Below are 20,378 nucleotides of genomic sequence, written 5' to 3'. Positions count from 1 at the left end.
ATATATATATATATATATATATATATATATATATATATAAATAAATAAATAAATAAATAAATAAATAAATAAATAATAGTGGGCAATAGATAACATCTTGCTTTAAATTGGTCTAAGAGAGTCGGTCTCGAATAAGTGGAATTCAGTTGAATCTATAATTTCCCTCTTGTGCATTTTTCCATTTTACAGTAAGTTGCCGTTGCAGTGTGTATTGCAGGAAAAGCTGCTTTGCTTGCTGTTGTCTTGTTCTGTGCAGAACACCTGTGGCCAACGAAGACAAAAATGATTTTGAATGTTGGATGAGACCTTCCTCACATGTTCAGACAGTGAATATTGTGCCAATTACCATTTCATTCTGCAGCTTCTAATCATTCAAAAGCCAATTTGTCTCCATATTTATCAAAATCAGCCCATGAGAAGACACGAGAGCACCAGTCTGAAGTATTTCAACTATATATTATCTAATACAAGTTTACATTCAATAGAACAGTGTAAGATGAACGATGAACGATGAATAAATTAATGTAATATGAGGATTTAATATCCTGTTTGTTCATTATACTTCAATAATCTTCCGCTCAACTGTAACAGTGACAGTTTATTCTGCCACACAGGAGACAAGAGTGAAGCGGAGCTACTCGAGGGTCTCCTCACTGACGACTACTGCCGTGTGTGTGAGGCCGTGCTGCTCTTTGAGTCTCAGCGGCTGTCGCACTATGAGGTGTGTGCTGCTTTCTAGGCTCTAGTCGTGGAATTGTGTTACAGTTTTATTGACCTCGCAAGATCAGAGCCTTAATGAAAAATGTCTCCCGTGTCCCCCCCCGACTGCAGGGAAAGAAACATGCTCAGAAACTCAAGGTGTACATGCAGGCCAAGAGAGCTGAGAAGATGGACAAAGAGTACACAAGACTCCAGGTTTGCACCCATTTACTGATTTGACTCTGACACATTTAGGTGCAATCTTAATCTGTAGCATTGAACGATGAGTGTAACAGAAGGCGGAACATAAACCACAATGCTGCATTTAACAGGCAGCAGTCTAGCTTCAGTGCACTCTTCAATAGAATATGATTACATAAGGGAGAGGAGCACAGAGAAGGTGTAAGGGATCATCTAGTTTTCTTTTTTCATTGTTTTCAGTTTGCATACATCTGTCTCTTGTGCCTGTTTATTGCAGCGGACCATGACTTCTGATAAGGACCATTTCTGTGAGCTGTGTAACATGGTGTTTAGTTCTCACGTGGTGGCAAAATCGCACTATGAAGGCAAAACCCATGCAAAACATCTTCGTAAACAAGGTCTTCAGCCCCCAGGCAAGTGTGTGTTGTGTGATGGAAAAGTATTATGAATTTTGTTGACCGTATGATTCAAATGTCTTAAATTGATGATTTCTCGTTGCAGTTCCAGACTCGTACACAGAGGTGCATACTTTACCAAGTCTGGTTCGGGATCCTGATGATGCTGACCAGAGATCAGCCCCACAGGGTGATGTGGAGCATCTTCTGGACCCAACAGCCACCGCAGCGACCCCCAGCACAGAGGTTGACCTGAAGGACCCTAACAAGTACTGTGCGCTGTGTGCTGCTTCCTTCAACAATCCCCAAATGGCTTTGCAGCACTACAATGGACGCAAACACCAGAGGAATCAGGCCAGACGGGACCTGCTCAAAGAGCTCGGAGACCATGTCCAACAAGGTAACGCATAGATCCTGCCTCTCAGCAAAGCGATAATAGTGCATAGTGCATCAGACCCCACTACGCTATTGAGTGTATTTTAAGAGGCAGTATTGATGTGAAGAAAAATATTTCTTCAAGCAAATGTGTCTTTAGTTCTAGGCTGTATAACAGATACTTCACACCACTTTGTTATTGTGGTGCGAGTTAGAAACTAACTAGATAAAGAAGAAAGCAAAGGAAGCTGTGTGCTTATAAGCTATTATTTTGTATCATTTATGCCGTCTTTCCCACTCTCTGTTGTCTACAGCCAACTCCCTGATGTGCCAGATGTGTAGCGTGCAATTTAACTCTGTGGAGATGTACCAGGCTCATATGCAAGGAAACAAACACCAGATTAGGTAAAATTAATCATTTTCTGTTGAACGCTTTATGTCCACTGTCGTGTCATAATTTGCATTTCTAAAACCGTGGCAACATTAAAGCTTTTTAATACTTCAGATTAATATTATCACCCAACCTCTGTAGCTTTTTGTAGCTTTTAGCTCATGTTTTGGTTTTCAGTCCACATATTGGTTGTGTAGTTGAGTCCCGTGGCTGTCTTATAAACTCAAAGGAGGTGGGGGGGTAGTGCGCATAACCTTCCCCAGTTAGGTGCAGGACAAAAGAAGCCTCAGAAAGAAAATGAGAGTTAGTCCACTCACTGAATATTGCAAGCTTCATGTGACAATGAACTTTTACCTTTTTGCTGTATTCAGTATGCAAAGTACCTCTGCTGTTATCATACGTAAACCCCCATTAGATAGTCATATTGCTCTGTGTCTGCTTGGTGTGCAAGTAGAGAATGGTTAACTGTAGGCACTTGATAAGCTGATGATATTACAAAATTTTTCTCTGCTTTCTAGTGGTAAAAAAAGACTTAATGTGGCTTTAGTGTAGCATCATCATTTATTACCCAGTTGAATAGCAACTAAATTCCTGTTTCCATGTTGTTGACCAGGGAGAAAAAGGTCGTCGACCTGTGCAAATCTCAACAAAAAGACTACAACACATATGCAGATGAACTGGCAGATTACATTCAGGTCCAGAAGGCTCGTGGAATCACCCCCAGTGCCGGTCAACTCCTCCCTCTGGGTGACGCACAAAAAGAAGGTGAGGAAGAGGAAAAAGAAGAGGAAGCATGGGGGGATGTCATTGAACTCAACAAACGCATGCCCAACCTCCCTCCCACCTCTAACCCTCCGCATCATTCCCGCCCTGGCTGCTACAACCCAGTTGTAGGGTGGCGTCCTCCACTTCAGGGCCCACCCTGGCCTTCCCATCACTGGGATTACAGCTGCCCTCCTCCGGTCCCCCCAGGCGAAGGCTTTCCACTGTTAACTAATCCACCCACAAATAGAAAGAGGCGCAGAAAGAAGTTGAGCTCCTCCTCGTGTACGACTTCATCGTCTTACTCCTCCTCCTATAGCAGTAGCACAAGTGATAGCGATGACAGTGAGTACAGGCGCAGAGAAAAGAGGAGGATTAGAAGATCCAGGAGGGAGGGAGACAGGAAGGCAAGGGATGAGGACTCAGACAAGAAGGAGAAGAGGAGGAAGCCACGGAGGAGGGAAAGAAATAATGACTCTGAGGAGAGGAGAAGAGAGGAATCTGGAGAGTCCGAGAAAGAGAGCAGGAGAAAAAAGCCCAAAAGACACGGCAAGCAGAGAAGACGAGAAAATAAATCCCCGGAGGAAGACTTAGAGGTGGAAGGAGTGGAAAGGGTGACGGACAATTTAATGCCAGAGGACATGATGGACAATAGAAAAGAGACTGAAGTGCATATTCAGGCTGAAATGAGTGTTGAACAGGGGGAAGGTGGACAGGACGAGCCAGCCAAACCAAAATACAGGAAAGAGAAGAAGAAGACAAAAGAGAAAGTAGACACTAGGACAGAGGAGGAGAAGCTGTGGGATGACTCCATTCTGGGCTGTTAAACTCAAAAGCCCCAGACTATTGTCATTGTGAGCAAGACATTTAAAATATACACAAACTGTCCATTTTAGAGTATTCTTTATAGCAGATAACAAAGCAGTTTTAACTATCTGCTCTGACAGCCCAGAAGTGTTGTTCATAGGTGTGCTAACTGGCGAGCCGTGCTAAGTCAATTTATTTTTGTTAAGAATTGTTTCTCACACATATCCACAGCTGACTTTATTTTTCACTAAGACACTTAATATATTTCATTTAATTAACTTGCACATCTTTCGTTATTGTTTGCTGTAATACTTAGGATATTTTTTTTGGTTTTGCCTATCATTTGAAATGATCAATAAGACACTTGACTTATTAATGCACCGATATGTTTCTGTATCTTGTGGGGGTTTTTAGCAGCCTGTGGTGGGCACTGTTGAGCTTCATTCAGAGCACCAGTACAGCAAATAAAAGCCCACCGACGTTTGAGGCTTAGTCATTTCATTTCCTTTGAAACTCTGTGTGCTTTCAGATACACACAGGCTTTTAAAAGAAGGCGATCAGAGCACATCTCTGACAGCCGAGACAGGTTCAGCGCATTTCTGATAGAAATGGAATTATACGGTTATTGAAAGATCTTTCTCTGTCGCACATCAAAACTATTTTGAGAAAACAGGAGAGTGCTGAGACATTGCCCTAGTCTAGAGTGCATGTGTTGTGGATGTACTTGCACATCCAAACAGCTCGTAAAGTGTTTGGGGTCAGACAGGTGCAAGAGTTCAAATGAGGACATCTCTTTACAAACTTAGAAATGAATGTTCAGATGCAGTCTGTGATGAGCTGAACAAAGGCAGTTTATGGCACATAAAGATGACTGAAAAGAGGCAAAGTAAAGTTCCAACCATCCTTTGTCTGATAAGGATGCACTTAAACAACATGGCTGTTCTAAATAGGTCACAAAGAGTCCTCAGCTGGACAAAACTATGTTTGACCTTTTTGGCAAGTTATTTGTTTGTTTATTTTCTGTGACTATCAACTGGGCGGTTTGTGGCCCACATAAGCATCGGTGCGTGCTATGCATTTGTCTATCTTAGGCTTCTTTATGAATTATGACGGTGGGCTAGTTTGGCTTTGTTAAAAACTAGATTTCTAGAAGAAGGTATTAGGTTGGCAACAGACTGAAATGGTGGCCTGGTGGTTACAAACTAATGCCACAACAACCTGCCACAACACGCTCAAACAGGCCCGCAGATAAAACAACAACATACTTTTTCTACAAGTTTTGAAGGTACGATATCTGGACTATTTTGTAAGTTTGGCATTAGCGTGGTTCCCTGCTCTACATTGTATTTGGATGCTGAGAGCAGAATGCGGCCCATTGCGTGGCTTGTTGGGACAGATTGTTGGGAGATCACAGGATTCAAGCCAAAGTAGATCAAAATCATGCACGAAACAACTTGCTAATGTGTTTTAAAGTTCAATAATTGTTGAAATGAGTTAGCAAAAGGAAAAATGTGAGTGTGAGAAGTGACAGAAGAGTTGATACAGAAGTCCTGTAGAGGCTGTAAGATGAAGAGCTTCTGGAGTGAGGTCAAATACAATAAAATGGATGTGAAAATATTTAACTTTTTAACTAAATGTGTCTGACGAGAGTAGTAGAGAAATGAAAAGAAGGCTGCTTTTGACTTGAAGCGTCGGAGCAGATAGACCAACAAAGGCTTTCTAGCTCAGCGATGTGTTCAGAGCCGCTCTGAAGCCCCCCGAGACCTCCTGTTTTCAAAGAATCCTGTGGTCTCATTCCCTGTCTCGCTCTCGTCTTCGACCCCCGTAGAGCTACAGGGTGCCCACATCCTCTCTCTTTAAGACCCCCACCAGACCGTTCTACACCCTCACCTCTCACTCACACACACAACAATCCACAGACAACACTTCAGCGCTCACCAGCTTTATCAAGGACATTCTGAGTTTTAAGGGATAATCAGACATTTCTCATTCCTTATGTTGGAATGGCTGACCCCAAAATAATATAGAAATGCCAAACCAATGGGACATATTTCTTTTAGTGTGGGGTAAAGAACTTAAAATGAGGTTTTATCTTCAGTCCCTCTTCAACACTTTCTAATGCAGTGTACCTCCGTACGTCATTGTTAAAAAGCCATTTCACTTGTGAGTGAAGGTGTGAATCAGGGTTGATAAGACTTCAGTGTGTCTACCTCAGTGTTTGGAATATCCACACAAAACTATTCATTGTAAAAATGTAGCACTATAATGACTAGTCGATTGATTTTATTGACAACACTTTTGATAATTTTTTGTTGGTGCCAAACATTAATTTGTCACAGCTTTGGAAATGTAAATATTTGCTGTTTTTCTCTGTTTTATATCTTTATTAACGAAGAGTGTTTGGGTGTTAGATTGGTATTTTGCAACCATTTGAAGACGACACTTAAAGGTCTTGGAAATTGCAATGACCACTTTTTCACTATTTTATAGACTAAAGGATTAATCGATTACTAGACAAATTATTCCGTGATGTAATTGATGGCTTATTGACTTTTTCCAAAGGCAGGTGTTGTTGAAAGGGAACCTTCGTTGTCTTCTTTTCATATGTCTGTAACTGCCGGATGAGATTTAACTTTGTTTTCCGTTGCTGCTGCATTTTTCACTAAGGACAGAATGAAGACAGCTTTCCACTTTTTACAACCGGAGTCTTCATTTAATTTGTGCAGAAAAGGATCTTCTATGTCATCTGGAAATAAGTAACTGTCTCCATTTGAAATGTTTGAGTATTGATATCACATGAAATAAATTAGTTGGGCATAATTCATTGGCAACTGGAGAAATTCAGAGGGCAGCTTCTTTAAAATACAAGTTGAACTGAAAAACATATTCACTTTGTTTAACTAATTGACTAATGAGTTAACTAATGAGAATAAATGATTTCACTATCAAACTAGTTTACGTTTTATGTTTCCTGGTTAAATCGAAACAAATGTACCTATTCACACAAGACATGTGAAATATTACAATATCAGTTTGTCATGCACAAATCTCACTGGGTTTTGTTGTAGTGCGTTCTCAATGTGTGTCTTGATGCCCTTTGTTCCCCGCACTTTCTACAAAGTTAAAGAAGTGAGTTATTAGAAAGAACAGAAGAAGCTGCGTACACACCCCAGCGAATATCGAACAATAATCGACAGAATTGTGGTTCAGGATTTGTATCCCTGATCCTTTGTTTCCAGTAGTTTATGCTCTACATTGATATTCCCTCGCCGTGCTCTGCAGTGAGGCATGAAGCTGCATATATGCGGGACTCTGCTGTGCTCTAGGTCATGCACCTGGGCAGAGACCACAGCTCTGCAAACTGCTGCTCTGTGAACATACAACTTTTATATTGCTTGATATGTGGTATCATGAACCACTCAGCTGTTTGTCATGATCACTGTATGTATGTCATGTATTCAAACAGCACCGTTTTAACACCATGTGATGAAAACTAAATTATTATTTGTTGGGTATGAACTTTTTAAGTGAACAGAGTCAAGTATTCTTTACGGTACTTTTTTGCCACAGTTTGCACATTTCAAATTAAGTTATTTTTTTCCAGGTGTGTGTGTGTGTGTGTGTATGGCCCACTCTGATAGGCCCTGTGTGTGTGTGTCACACTGGGGTGTTACCTTGACGACTCAAGGCCATGTCAGCTCAGTTCCTCCTATCATCTCTGACAGATAGATATCAGGAAAAGAAAGTATCAGCACCGTCCCTCAGCTATACCTTTCAAGAAACACAGACGCGTACAGAGACAGTGGTGACCGGACAAAATGATCGTGCTGCCACTGGCATGGACACTGCTGACGGCATCGCTGTGGACATTAGGTAAGAACACGACGCTTCTCTGCCACAGGCGTGCTCGGCTTCATGGCTCTGTCAGGGTGCCAGTAGCGGTAGTAGCAGTAGGGATGTGTTGTTGTCTACTCAACCTGAAGCTTTTCTGAAGTTTAACTTGAATAATGTTTGAATTCATAACCATCGTATGTGCTAAGATGTGAAATTTGTTTTTAAAAGTCCAACAGATGACTCTGAAGGTTAACGTAGACAAAGTATGACGCCGTAGCCTTTGGTTCATTTGCTAAAACTAATGGTCAAACTACCACGGGAGTTAATTTTATATCTCAGAATTGTACAACTGTACTGGTATAACTCATTGATACTGTTATTTTTTTTATTTACATTAATGTAATGTGTACAACCTGGATTAAAGGTTCAATTACGAGGGTAACTATACACTACCTGTTCGTGCTCTGCGGTAGATGGCAATTTAATATTTACATTTATTTATATATTATAGCTCTATCAAGGCATTGCAATTAATTGTATTTGTACTGTATAGCCCAACCCATTGGATAAAGATTAAATCAATTCTGTGCAATCTTAAATGTTACGCAATTTCTGCAGTTCGTACGTTTGGGTAAAACTATCATCCAAATGACTTTAGTTCCAGTGAGCCTTAACCTTTCTCACTCTGGAAGCCTTTGAATTTCTACTTATCTTTAGATATTTCACAAGACTAGCGATTGCAACAGGTATATGCCTACACACCTTACTCTTCCAATGAAGGCATCCCTTAAACATTGCATAAATGCCAAATTGCTGGCATTTGAAAGATGTTCAACAGGTTTCTTCATAGTTGGGGTTACTTTCCATTCTTGCAACACCTTTGGTTGTAGTGTTTCTATACCATATTGACAAATGTGTTTGTAATTGTACGTGCTTTTACTTTTACAATTGGTATTTATTTTATTGAATTAGAAAGACTGCACATGCACTGTTACTCAAGGCCTTTCCGCAAACATTTCTAAACACCAAGTGATGGACAAGTCAGCTTGAGACATAAAGAAAAGTAACCCTTTTTGGGATGATACACAATTCTTGGGAGTTTGTGTGTTTGGCCTTGACGTTGTTGTCGTGTGTTAGAGCCCCGACTGTTAACGATATGTGACCCTGTAGAGAATGTTTATCGTACCACAACCATGCGTCTCAAACATCTCTTCATTTCATCTCCTAGGTTCGAGCCAGATCCTGCAGCGAGAACCCGTCAAGATTCGTTATCCCGAGATCCTCAGCACAGAGGCTATTGAGTGTGACTGCGTTAACATCTCATGTGACTCTGTCTACTGGTTCCGCAGTATTCACGACCACCGCAAAGTAGAGTTCCTCGGCAAATGCAACAACGCTGACCGTACTAGCCACGGGGCTAATGTGGACACAACACGCTTCAAATTAAGCAGGCAGAGCATGTCCTTTACGCTACGCATCATCAACGTGACAGAGAAGGACACAGGGATTTATTCTTGCGTTCTCAAGGACAGGCAAAACACAGAAATGTGGAAGCCCGGGATTCTTCTTCGGCCAGGAGGTTTGTGTGCTGAAAGTTAAATCTCGAGTAAAGTATCGAGCGGCCGTGAGAGTTTGAGTACATCTGTCTGAATTCAGGTGGCAGATGGAGGAGTAAATGATTTAAGGGGCTAAATGTCTACTATCCTTAGAAATAAGTGATGTTTATGCTTTTTCTTATTAGTTCTGACCAAAATCTTGGATCTTTATATAGTTTGTCTTGCTTACCTGGGTGCAGCAGTTTTATACAACCACAAAGACTCAATGGATGCTCCAAACAACCTCTTTAGCTCTCAACAGAGTGACTGCTGTTATTGCTTTTGTTCAGGGAGAAATCTTAGTAATTTCAATGTTACTTTGGATTGTGGTTGCGCAGACAAACAACATACATGATGTATTTGAAGAGAAAATTTGTTGATGAGATCCTTGTCAGGATAATTCTTATGATAAACAAAGATGGGAAAATAGGGACAGGTCAAAATGACTGGGTTCTCCTTTAATATCTCTCTAACAGATTCTTTACATTTTTGTTTCACTGGCGTTTAGTTATTACTTGTCTTTACGGTTATTTGATCTTTACCTTACAGTGGTCCATCCAACATTAGCTCCTAAGACAAAACCCAAACCACCAGTCAAGTCAGTGTGCCGCTGCCCTACGGAGAGTCCTTCACAGGGTAAGGTTTTTGATTAGAGGACACAAAGTGCTTGTATGCAAATGTTTGTGTAAATTGTATGACGCTCTGCTGCTTACAAATTTAGACTTTACATGTGTCTTGTGATGTATAAGCACATTCATCTGTGAATATATTGTAACGGTATAAATCTTGTGCACTGTACCAGATTGTGATGCTGTAAATACAATAGAGGAGGTAGTTTTTATACAGACAATGTAATGACAGGTTGTACTGAAAGAAGTGATAACCATCTGATGATTGATTGTATCACCTGGCAATGCAACAAGCTTTATTAAACCATGTACCATAGTTGCTGCAGATGGCTGCGGCTCCTTGGTTCTGTGGCCATCGGTTGGACTTGTTGCGGCCCTGGCTCTAGCGCTCATCTGCACACTGTACTACTTTAGCCGTGAGTAGTCCTCCAGCATGTTATGCTCACGAATGTCAAACTAGTCGAACAGCGTTGAAATATAAGTTTGAAAAGTATTTTGTTGCAACTCTGAAGTGATTTCTGTTGTTTGTACACTTTCTTGCTTTTAGGGCTACCCAAAAAATGTCGGCACCACTTGGTGAAGTAAGTAGATTTCCACAAATAGTAAAAATATCAGTTTTTTCCTGCAATATCAAAAAAATATAAATTTTCTAGATTCTTTACATTCCGCCGTAGTTTAATCTCTTTCTTTTGTTTTTCCCCATTAAGGAGGAGGTAGTTGAGCCGACAGTTCTGCATCTACAGCTTGTATCTGACTGAAGGTATGTACCTTATGTCTGTAACTTTATTTATCTATATAGATATAATATTTACTGTATGTGTGATATTTATCACCTTACAAAATGTTTTCAGGTTTAAGTAACATCCAGTGGAGCATGAAGAAGATGAAGATCCCTGAAGAACACCTCTGCTAACGACATGTCCTGTTCATTAACAGCTAAATGTTTGCCAGTCGGAGAAGACTTTCATGCTTTCAAGAGCAGCAACCATGTGTAGCATATTATAATATATTGGCTGTTTTTTGTTAAATAACTTACAAGACAGCTCCAGAGCTTCGCCATGTTCAATTCTAAACTCTGTGCTATAACTTTAAGTCGATTACATGTTGTTGTTTTTTTTTTGTCAATATGCAGATGACATCATCATTTATCCAGGTGCTTTTTCAATTAAGCCGGTCTTGTGATCTGTAGCATTGGTTTTAAAATGATTATTATTTCAGAACAAAAAATTGCAGTTTTCCAAATCCCAAAGCTAATCTGTTTATTTACATACAAAAAAACACAGCTGAAATCAAATACAGTGTATTTGCTCATTTGCTTTTGACTCTCTTCGTTATCTATTTGTGTTTTTGTTTCAAAATAGCACTGTCAGGTTTCAGGAAGGATAATTCTGTTAAATCAATAAAATTGTATATGTTGAATCATTCATTGGTGACGCTCTTCTTTTTATCGGTCATAAAAGTTTATGTATTATCTGTTATTAAACACATCTATATAGACATTTTATAAATGCAATTGGCATGTAGGCATGTACATTCGGATGCCAAAAGGCAGAGTTACCAACAGATTAATGAAGCTTTGACACCTTGCTCAAGGGCACACAGATATAACCTCGAGGCCAAATGCTGCGTGTCTCCAACGACAGTTACGACTCGTGCACAGATAAATAAGAAACCCTATGTTTCAAAATGTTTGCAGTGGTGTATCATTCGTTTACACGATTTCTGTGCACGTTTATGGAAAAGAAGAGAAAGAGGTTTGGAAGTGGGTGTTGTACATCCATCGTCAATATTCTGTTTGACGGAAGTTGAGTAGGTGAGTGACAAGGTTTTGGTTTCTTCCTTCACCTTTGATGTGTAAACGTGCATCACATTCAGTTTCTGTTGAACTGCCTCCAGTTTGTGCCAAAAAGCTTGATTGTGTAATAATAAATTACGGGCTACAAAGCTGTTTTATAGCAAAGTGTGTATCTCTTGCTATTCCTCTCTCTCACAAACACACACGCACACAAGCAACACCACTTACACCTGTGCGATTGAGGGGTGTGAAGAAATGACTGAGTTGGTGGTTGCTCAGGTCTCAGGGAGTGTGCGCGACCTTTTCCTGTGAGCTGGAGAGAGAGGAGAGACGGAGCCGTCTTCACTGAGATGCTATCGCTTTGCTCAGCTTTGAGCTCTTCATCTACTCTCTGAAACAAAAAGACCACAAAAATACCACAAACCGAACCACAAGCACTGACAGAGACACAGAGACAGCGTCTTGAAATGAGTACAGTAAGAAAAGAAACGTAAAACTACAAGACACTTCTTTTAGCAGTGTGTTTAATTGGATATAATACAATATCATTACAATATATATATATATTACCATTGCATTGAAATATTGAATACATGATTGTTAATTATGGATAAAATATGCATTAAAAGAACAAAATCAAACAAATTATCCATCAACACGTTTCATGTAAATCTGCTGCCTGAATGTTGAACTACATATACAATCACAGAAAAGTAGACCAAGATCACATTCAGTCGCCAGCTCCACTCATTGGGTGGACAAAATGATTGAAACACGTCTCAGTATAACGCAATAAAGTTCACCAGCACCACAAACGACAGCTTCAAAAAAGCAGACAAAGTGGAATCAACCTCTCTAATCATATATTATTATCATTCTGTGTCAAGGCTTGAGGAAATCATTTATTCACATTCGTCTGTTCCAGGAAACATGATTGAATGCAGATGGCAGCAATAGATTTGTAAGACGTCAAACACAGAGGATTGATTTCTGCTGTATATTTAAAACACAAGACACTATACAAAAAATAATACCTGCAGAGATGTACACAATATATTTTTTATGAACCATTTGTGTGTTTTGTATCCTGCACATTCTTCTGGTAAAGAAATACCACACACCGACATGTGCAATTATTTTACTACTACTTCAGTATCATTTTAGTCAAATTAAAAGATCACACTTATACATTTGTATATTAGTGTTCATGTATATATATTTGTACTTACTTAGTTTATATGCTCTTTACTTTTTACTTTCTCTATTCATCAGTATTTCATTCTGTCCTTGTGTTTTACTGGAACAACTGAATTTCCCATCTGGGGATTAGTAAAGGATTTTAGATACACCCGACAGTAATAAAGGCAATGAAGGCGTAACGGTTCCTCTAAAGGTATCTTGTAACTTTCATTTCAACTGAACACAGCCTGTTCATCTCAGAGGACAAGAAGCATAAACGTCAGGGGAGCACAAAATGTGTCAGATGTCAAACTGAAGCATAAATGCATGTATCGATGTTTTACTATAATATTTTTTTCTGTTATATATTTCAATTGTGAATTTATCACATGAAACACCATTTCACGTAATAAATTCACATTTACTCATACGTGATAATAAACAAGTTACATTGGAAATGCATGATTTAACATTGAAAAATGTCTCCCCCGCTTTTCTACAAGACATAGTTTACATACGTTCATGATTATGAATAATATATGTATAAATAAATGAATATGCACCATGCTGTATATCAGTTCTGTAAAAACGCAGTTCCATTACATTTAAATGGTGCAACAAGAACACACATCATCAAATCAAGTCAATAATGAATTCAAATATGTAAATGTCAAACTTCAACGTTAAATGAATCATGCAAATACTGTGACACTAGGTAGTTTGTGGTGAAATCCTGCAGACAACATATTGTTTAATATGTCAGCTCATATTCTACACGATCAACTGTGATGTATTTCAACGGTAAAATTGTCACACATTAACTAATGTAACAATCAAAGTCACAAACTATACAAGAGAGAGTCCACTGGACGACTCATCTATACACAATATATTCACATTACAGTCAATTATTGTTTTCTGAAAGCATTAAACATAAAATTTCAAATATTTGTTGACCAAATTTCTGCTTTGTTAGCAAAAGGTCAATTTAAATCCAAAAATTATTTTCAAAACCCACCCATACAATCCTAACAGGAAGTCTTAGTAACAGAAGAAACTCTGAACAAACATCTATTTACAGGCATTCAGTTTCCCCATTTCCGAACTCTCCATTTCTACTTACTCCTCCTTTGCTCTCGGTTTCCTTTTCACAACTTTGCATCCCTTAATGCCAGGACAGGTGAGCCACAGTGATGAGGAACTGGCAAACAGGCTTATTGATGTTGATTTACTGGTTTTAAGGATGCTGCTATTTTCAGATCGTAAAGACGTCGCTTCTCACTGCATTTGAATGTCAAGCTATGCGATGGTACTGTCGGAGGTACTCTCTTTCTCACTGGCTTCCCCTGGTCACCCACCACATACACACACACAGATGTAAGTTTCAGGTTGGAGACCCCCTGTATGACTAAGATAGGGAAGCCCATGCAGATGTGTTTGTGAGTGACTCAAACCCGAAACAGAGGTATGGAAAGGTGAAGTGGGCTAACTGAGAGCCTTTTGACTGGGTCTTCCCTCTAACACAAAGCATCAACAGAATCCCCTGCTTACTGAAAATGATGCAACACCTCAACCTGGTTTCCATCATGGTTTCATTTGAAGCAATGTCAAAGTAATTTATACAAAACAAAAAAACTTTAAATTGACAATCTGCAGCTGCAATTTGAGGAAATATTGGGATGAGGTAAAGAATATGCTCTACAGCACATGTAAATGAGACAATCTGTCTCTCTCTCTCTCTCTCTCTGTTTGTTTCTTTCCGTCTCTCTCCGCCCACCCGTGGAACAGATAAATGGCCCACAAACGAGCAAAATGTCAGCACTTGTTGCCCATTACTAAATCGGTGCATTTACTTTCCATCACTGAACAGGAAATAGGATGGGCCTTGGGTTGCGCCATAGCCGCTGTAGCGCTCTCAGTTCATCTGAAGGGAGTTTCACTTCCCTGTTAAACAAGCTTTCACATGAAGTGACAGATGGCATGGTGCTTGATTGTTGCTATGGGTAGAAGCTATGTCCTTTGTTGTTAATGGAAAATGCTATTTTACAACCTGGGTCCTATTTTCATCCCTAGTGGTTGTGCTAAGATTTTATCAGTTCAACACAGCTTTACACATTCTGAAGCAAACATGTACAGTTATCTGAAAAATGAAGTCGAACCAGGTAGTAGCTCTCCAAACTCTTAAAGGTATACTCCAGAAATGTAGTATTCCATTTCCATAAAGTTAAAGTTTGGAGAATTACAAGAGAGAGATTTTCAAAAACGATTGTCTTGCAGGGCCAATCTGCCACATAAAACCCTGGTGGGACAACATCTTTCCCGACTTACTGAACAGATTTATGGTCGATTTAATTCATCATTCCATCACTGGATCTGGCAAGAATATAGGTGTGTGTGTGTGTGTGTGTGTGTGTGTGTGTGTGTGTGTGTGTGTGCAACTGTTGTCAGCATATTTGTTATTTTGTTATATTTTATTTTTTATGCTGCCTCATTTTTATGCTGCCTCAGTGATTGACATCTGGGAGAAAGAGGAACGTTATACAGACCAACCGAGAGAACATCTTGGCTGTGCTGAAGCTCTAAAGTAGGATGTATTTTTATCACATTACCAGCTGCGTTGCTGAATATTAAAAGCATAAAACATCAATTCAGTGGCATCTTAAGCTTTGATATGAACCTTGTTGATAAATCAATAGGATATGGTGTGTAAAAGACATAAGACATCATTCAGAATAATATACACTTCCTGAAAATATTACTCTCTCTGATGTCCAGAACTTCAGAATGCGTGATGGTGACATTACAGCGCATTTAAGGAGGTTATTTGTCTCCTTTGTTGGTTCTCAGAGAAAAGACACAGTGTGTTGGGGAGGAACAGCAGACTGGATGGAGATGGGGACATCTAGGTGAGGAGAGGCGGAACTGAAAAACACTACTGGTGCACAGCTGGAAACTGCAACAATCAAATGATTTGATTTTATATTTGAATGATTGTTTGCCTGCAATGTGTGTTGCAAGGTAGGCTCATCAAGAGCAAAGAAAAGAAAAACGTCATAGTAGAGTATAGCATATTGAAAAAAGTCAGTGTAGTATATGTAGTATATGTCAAATAAAGTATGAACAAGTCAAATTATATATATATATATACACAGTATATATATATATATATATTATGTACATTTTCTTGACATTTTACGCCATACTATACTTTTTTTTTACTAAGCCTTTTTCATGACATAGTAAACTATGGCTTTTTATACATTTAATGAAATATTATGCTCAAATTTTGTTTATGACATAGCATACTACAATTCCTATTACATTTCATGACATACTATACTTTGACTTTTTATCATATTTTATTCATAATATTCTATGACTTTTCTATTACTTATTTATGACATTTCATGACACACGATGCCGTGTCTCTTTATTACATTTTATGGAATACCTAACTTTGACATTTGAAAGACATACTATGTTTGGACTTTTTATGACATCATATGGCAAAATGTATTATTCCTTTTGTTGACGTTTTATGACATATTCTATTCCATTGTACAGTGTTTTTATGAAACAATGTACAATGATATTTTTTGTGAGATATTTTTAATATTAAATTTTTGATGACATTTTGGACAAACTTGTTTAATGACATAACATTTCATAGAACAAGTCATAGTATAGTATGCCAAAAAACGTTTAATGATATTTAATGACACACTACGCTAGGATGTTTTTATCACTATACTTTGACTTTTTCATGAAATTCCATGATGTACTATAGTAAGACTGTTTTATGACATTTTATGCCATTATACAAACTTTCTTCAACATTTTATAAGACATACTAGTACAACTTTCTATTACATACTGTACTATAATTTAATTCTGACATGCAATGGCATATTATACGATGCCTTTTTTAAGACACCATTTTGTTTTATAACATTTTATGACATACTTTAATGTCATTTTATTACATTTCCTGCTTTCTAGCAGCAATCTAACAGCACCACAATTTACATATACAACCAAATTTGGGGGTGGGATTATGATTTTGTTATGATAATAAAATATGATGACAAACATTTGAAGCATATGAAAACCTCAAATGGAGCTTTGAATGTAAAAAACATAAAATAGGCATTCCGTAAAGTTCAAGAAATTAGCATGTATATGGTCATTTCATTAATTTATGTGGGTACTGCTGCTGCTCCAAGGTAATATTTGGGAAATACTAATATGCCAAATAATCCTCCTGGATTATAAAAGCATTTTCACAGCTGGAAGGCAAAACACCTGCTACTGTGATGTTGTTCCCTTGTTCTACTTTACATACAAAATAATGTCAACGTTTTCACACATTTTCTTTTCTCTTGTCTTTATTTGCATCTTTGGTATGGAGGGTAATCCAAACGTAGCAGAATACTAGCAATTACTTTTATATTGTGATACTTGGATGAGGTCATTGATTGCATTTTCTCACAGGTAAGTAGTAATTGTATCAGATTACATTTTTAAAGAAACCCTCCCATCCCTGATGAGAATCATGTATGAAGTGTACAGTAATTTACACCACACAGCACGGGAGAACAGCGACAACCATTGGTGAAACATATTAGCCATTTAACTGCAAGCAGATTTGTCTTTAAATGAGTTTCTTAAACTCTACAATCTTACACTAATTGTGAGTATTGTGTTTATTATTAGCTGTTGCACTCATGCCCATCCGCCACTATTCATTTCTTTCCTCCTGATGTTGTTCGTGAGCTTGATCCTATCGTTAACTTAAATGTTCATCCAGAGATGGCTTGGATTTCCTCTGACAATAACAGTAGGAAAAGTATTAAAAAAGTGATATAAAACGGCATGTTCCTTCTAAAATGAATCTTTTATTTTCAGAATTTCCAAAAGGTCAAAATACAGCTACAGAGCAGTGACCCTGCAGCTGTTAAAGGCCACTTTAACAGCGGCAGATGTTTGCCTACATTGGGTATAAAGTCAGGTCTCTTGAAATTCACTATTTGATTTGTGCAGAAACAGTGTGGAGTCGTGTTTGTTTAAAGTGGGCTGCAACACAGACTGCTTTCAGTTCCAATCCCATCCGTCTCAGCCTACAACCTACACACTGCTGCGTTTGTGTTTGTAGTTCGTGGATCAAGTTGTGCCGCTCAATGCTTCAAACCAAAGGGAGAGGCGAGGAGTGCAGATCGGTGGGCTCAACTTCAAACATCTTGCAGACCACTATCGTGCTTGCAGGAGGTCTCTGCAAAGCTCCGCTGCAATGATCCCATTTGACACAGCAGAGAAGAAGGTAACAGCTGGGGCGTGGTTTGGTATCTCACTGAATTATCTTCTAGCAGGCTCCAACAAACACCACAAAGACTTGTTTAGCAGCTGTTGATGTCTGCAACTATAAAATGAACCAAACGTGGATTCTGGTGATTCTGGTGTTTTGTCAAAGTAAGTTTAACTTGAATTTTGAAATCTTGTCACTACCGTGTAGCAGCTTTAAAGTGTCCACTGGTCTGTTTCTTGGTCTTCCTCTTGTGGGTACCTGAAACAGAGAAATAACTGATATAACTGCTGCCATTTCATCACATCTTTTAGAAATGACTTCAGGAGCTGGTGAAGAAATGACGGTGAAGGAAGGGCAGCCGGTTGAACTCAAGTGTAGGCCTAGTGTAGAGGCCAGCATGATCGTCTGGTTTCGAGTTCTTGACAATGGCATAGAATTCATTGCATCTTTCAGCAGAGAGGGATTCCCAAAGTCACCCGTGGCCTCCTTCCCCTCCACTTTCAGTCACTCAAGTATTCGTAATGATATCTTAAAGCTGAAGTCGTTCAACAAAGCTCGTGACAGCGGTATTTACAGCTGTGGGTCTCTCGTTAAAGGGAATGAAATGCAATTTGGCAAAGTAATCCGACTGGTTGGAGGTGAGTTCTGTTTCATATATTTAGTCAAATGATTTGATGGATGCTTTTTAGTATCACTTACCATCACGTCTTTTCACTTTCATCAGAAAAAGTTGAAGTCGCTTTAAAAGCACCACAGACCACCATCACTGCGCCAACTCAAAGCACAACTGCCACACCATGCGTTTGTAACAAGATTGAGGATAACAAGCAAGGTAAATACTCACGATCACAATTAGGGCCTTATTATCTTCATATGTATGATGCTGTGAGGAAGAACAGTTGGTAAATGAGCACATACTCTGCAGGGGAAACCAGTCCTCAAATGTTCTGTTCTCCAATCATACTGGGCTCAATGGCCGCCAGCTGTGGCCTTCTTCTTCTGCTCCTAATCATCGCCATCCTGTACTGCAACCGTAAGTTCATTTGATATCTAAAATGTTCTTACATGACGTTTAATACGGAGTCAATATACGTCTTCGGAAAGCTGAAAATTGTTTAAATTTTTTTCTGTTTTTTCTGCTTTTCTTCATTTAAAACCTGAATGATTTTGCTGTAATGTGTAATGATTTGCAATGTTTCTAATAACACTTTGGATTTGTAGGAATAAGAACACGGAGATGCCCACACCATTACAAACGAAAGTAAGTTATTTATTTTAATCTAATATTGTAACCATTAGGGCCATCGGCAAGATTTTAGGAGAACTGAGGTAATAGTCAAAGTCTTCCCAGCCAAAATGAAAGTGTGAAAAAATAGTAATTAATTATTCAGTTTTTTCCCATATTTATTTTTGGAGTGAGCTGTTTAGTAATATTGCTGCAAGTTTTTGAAAAATAAATAAAAAGTTATTTAAAGGAAATTACTCTGAAAATCTAAAATTTTTGATGTTGGTAGAATAGTGTTTTAATTCTAAATGCTGTTTCAAAGCCTTTTCCACACCAACAGGAATATTGGTGGGGAAATATTGATTTCTTAACTTATCAAACCCAATGTCTCACGTGTCATAACAGATGTACAATTTAAAAATATTACGGAAGACAGAACCTCAGCGCCTTCAATTGTAGCTACGGCCCTGCGTTCCCTTTGTAATGCCATTGTGACTACATAACTGAGTCACTGAAATAAGCTAATAATTCATATTATTGTTTATTTTAAATACCCTGCTTATCTCTTGTAGACCGCAGATGGCTCCTGGAAAACAAATGATGACCAACAGACACGTTTAACTTAAATGGTGTCATTTCAGGTCATTTCTCCAAACAGCAACTATTGTACAGTGTTGTGTTGCTGTTGCAGATGATTTTAATCCCATTTACAGTTTAATGACATTCATGGTGAATATTTTGCTGCCAACTTAAAAAGTTTTGATTGTAACAGAAGCTATAAAAACTTTTTAAAGTGCTTCAAGGATTCAATGTATCAAATACTTTCAAAGATCAACATCCAGTTTTAACTGCATTGCGGTTGACGAACGGTTACGCTGCGCCATCACATTTAGACTCAACTCTTTTAATGAAATAACATGAAATGTCAATTTATCCAATCCTAATAAATGTTGATTGTAATAGAAACCACTGAAGTCCTGAGAATATTAGAAGTGAGCACTCTGATTAACATTGATTTTGAAATAATTATGTTAAAATTGTGTATAGTTCATTTTGCTTTTGTACTGAGCCAAATATATTTCTTAAATGTTATTGTACTGTCTGTTAGTTCTGCTATTTCAAGATTTTCAAGAAGAACTTCACTTTCCTTTTGCTTGTAAAAAAAAATAAAATGATGATTTAGAATAAC

General features: G+C 38.5%; 3 protein-coding genes across 3 annotated transcripts in view; all 3 read left to right on the top strand.

Moving 5' to 3' along the window:
• The window catches only part of zmat1 (zinc finger matrin-type 1), a 6,657-nt gene extending 2,543 nt beyond the window's left edge, over positions 1-4,114 (top strand). Inside the window, exons 2-7 of the mRNA XM_031855653.1 lie at positions 615-721; positions 832-915; positions 1,178-1,313; positions 1,402-1,695; positions 1,985-2,075; positions 2,675-4,114. Of these exons, the coding sequence (XP_031711513.1) occupies positions 615-721; positions 832-915; positions 1,178-1,313; positions 1,402-1,695; positions 1,985-2,075; positions 2,675-3,650 (1,688 nt within the window). The 3' untranslated portion in view covers positions 3,651-4,114. The remainder of the gene's footprint in view (positions 1-614; positions 722-831; positions 916-1,177; positions 1,314-1,401; positions 1,696-1,984; positions 2,076-2,674) is intronic.
• Positions 4,115-7,296: 3,182 nt separating this feature from the next.
• cd8b (cd8 beta) lies at positions 7,297-11,090 on the top strand. The gene is made up of 7 exons (XM_031851606.1): positions 7,297-7,503; positions 8,693-9,043; positions 9,609-9,695; positions 10,006-10,104; positions 10,236-10,269; positions 10,396-10,448; positions 10,540-11,090. Exons 1-6 carry the CDS (start codon positions 7,449-7,451, stop codon positions 10,403-10,405), a joined length of 636 nt encoding a protein of 211 aa, XP_031707466.1. The 5' UTR covers positions 7,297-7,448; the 3' UTR covers positions 10,406-10,448; positions 10,540-11,090.
• A 6,695-nt stretch (positions 11,091-17,785) lies between these two features.
• cd8a (CD8a molecule) lies at positions 17,786-20,377 on the top strand. Its single transcript, XM_031869880.1, has 6 exons — positions 17,786-18,128; positions 18,276-18,602; positions 18,689-18,796; positions 18,890-18,997; positions 19,186-19,225; positions 19,762-20,377. Exons 1-6 carry the CDS (start codon positions 18,086-18,088, stop codon positions 19,808-19,810), a joined length of 675 nt encoding a protein of 224 aa, XP_031725740.1. The 5' UTR covers positions 17,786-18,085; the 3' UTR covers positions 19,811-20,377.
• Position 20,378: the final 1 nt, after the last annotated feature.

Source organism: Anarrhichthys ocellatus, unplaced genomic scaffold (genome assembly GCF_004355925.1).
Source record: "Anarrhichthys ocellatus isolate YVR2014 unplaced genomic scaffold, GSC_Weel_1.0 scaffold1, whole genome shotgun sequence".
Taxonomy (NCBI): Eukaryota; Metazoa; Chordata; class Actinopteri; order Perciformes; family Anarhichadidae; genus Anarrhichthys; species Anarrhichthys ocellatus.
The sequence above is the reverse complement of the archived record's forward strand: the minus strand, read 5'-3'. Positions and strand labels throughout refer to the sequence as shown.

Coding starts and splice junctions, on each gene's coding strand:
- cd8b (XM_031851606.1), top strand. CDS start 7,449: ATGATCGTGCTGCCACTGGCATGGACACTGCTGACGGCATCGCTGTGG. Junction 7,504..8,692: donor GGCATCGCTGTGGACATTAG/GTAAGAACACGA, acceptor TTCATCTCCTAG/GTTCGAGCCAGATCCTGCAG. Junction 9,696..10,005: donor TACGGAGAGTCCTTCACAGG/GTAAGGTTTTTG, acceptor CATGTACCATAG/TTGCTGCAGATGGCTGCGGC.
- cd8a (XM_031869880.1), top strand. CDS start 18,086: ATGAACCAAACGTGGATTCTGGTGATTCTGGTGTTTTGTCAAA. Junction 18,797..18,889: donor GATTGAGGATAACAAGCAAG/GTAAATACTCAC, acceptor CATACTCTGCAG/GGGAAACCAGTCCTCAAATG. Junction 18,998..19,185: donor CGCCATCCTGTACTGCAACC/GTAAGTTCATTT, acceptor TTGGATTTGTAG/GAATAAGAACACGGAGATGC.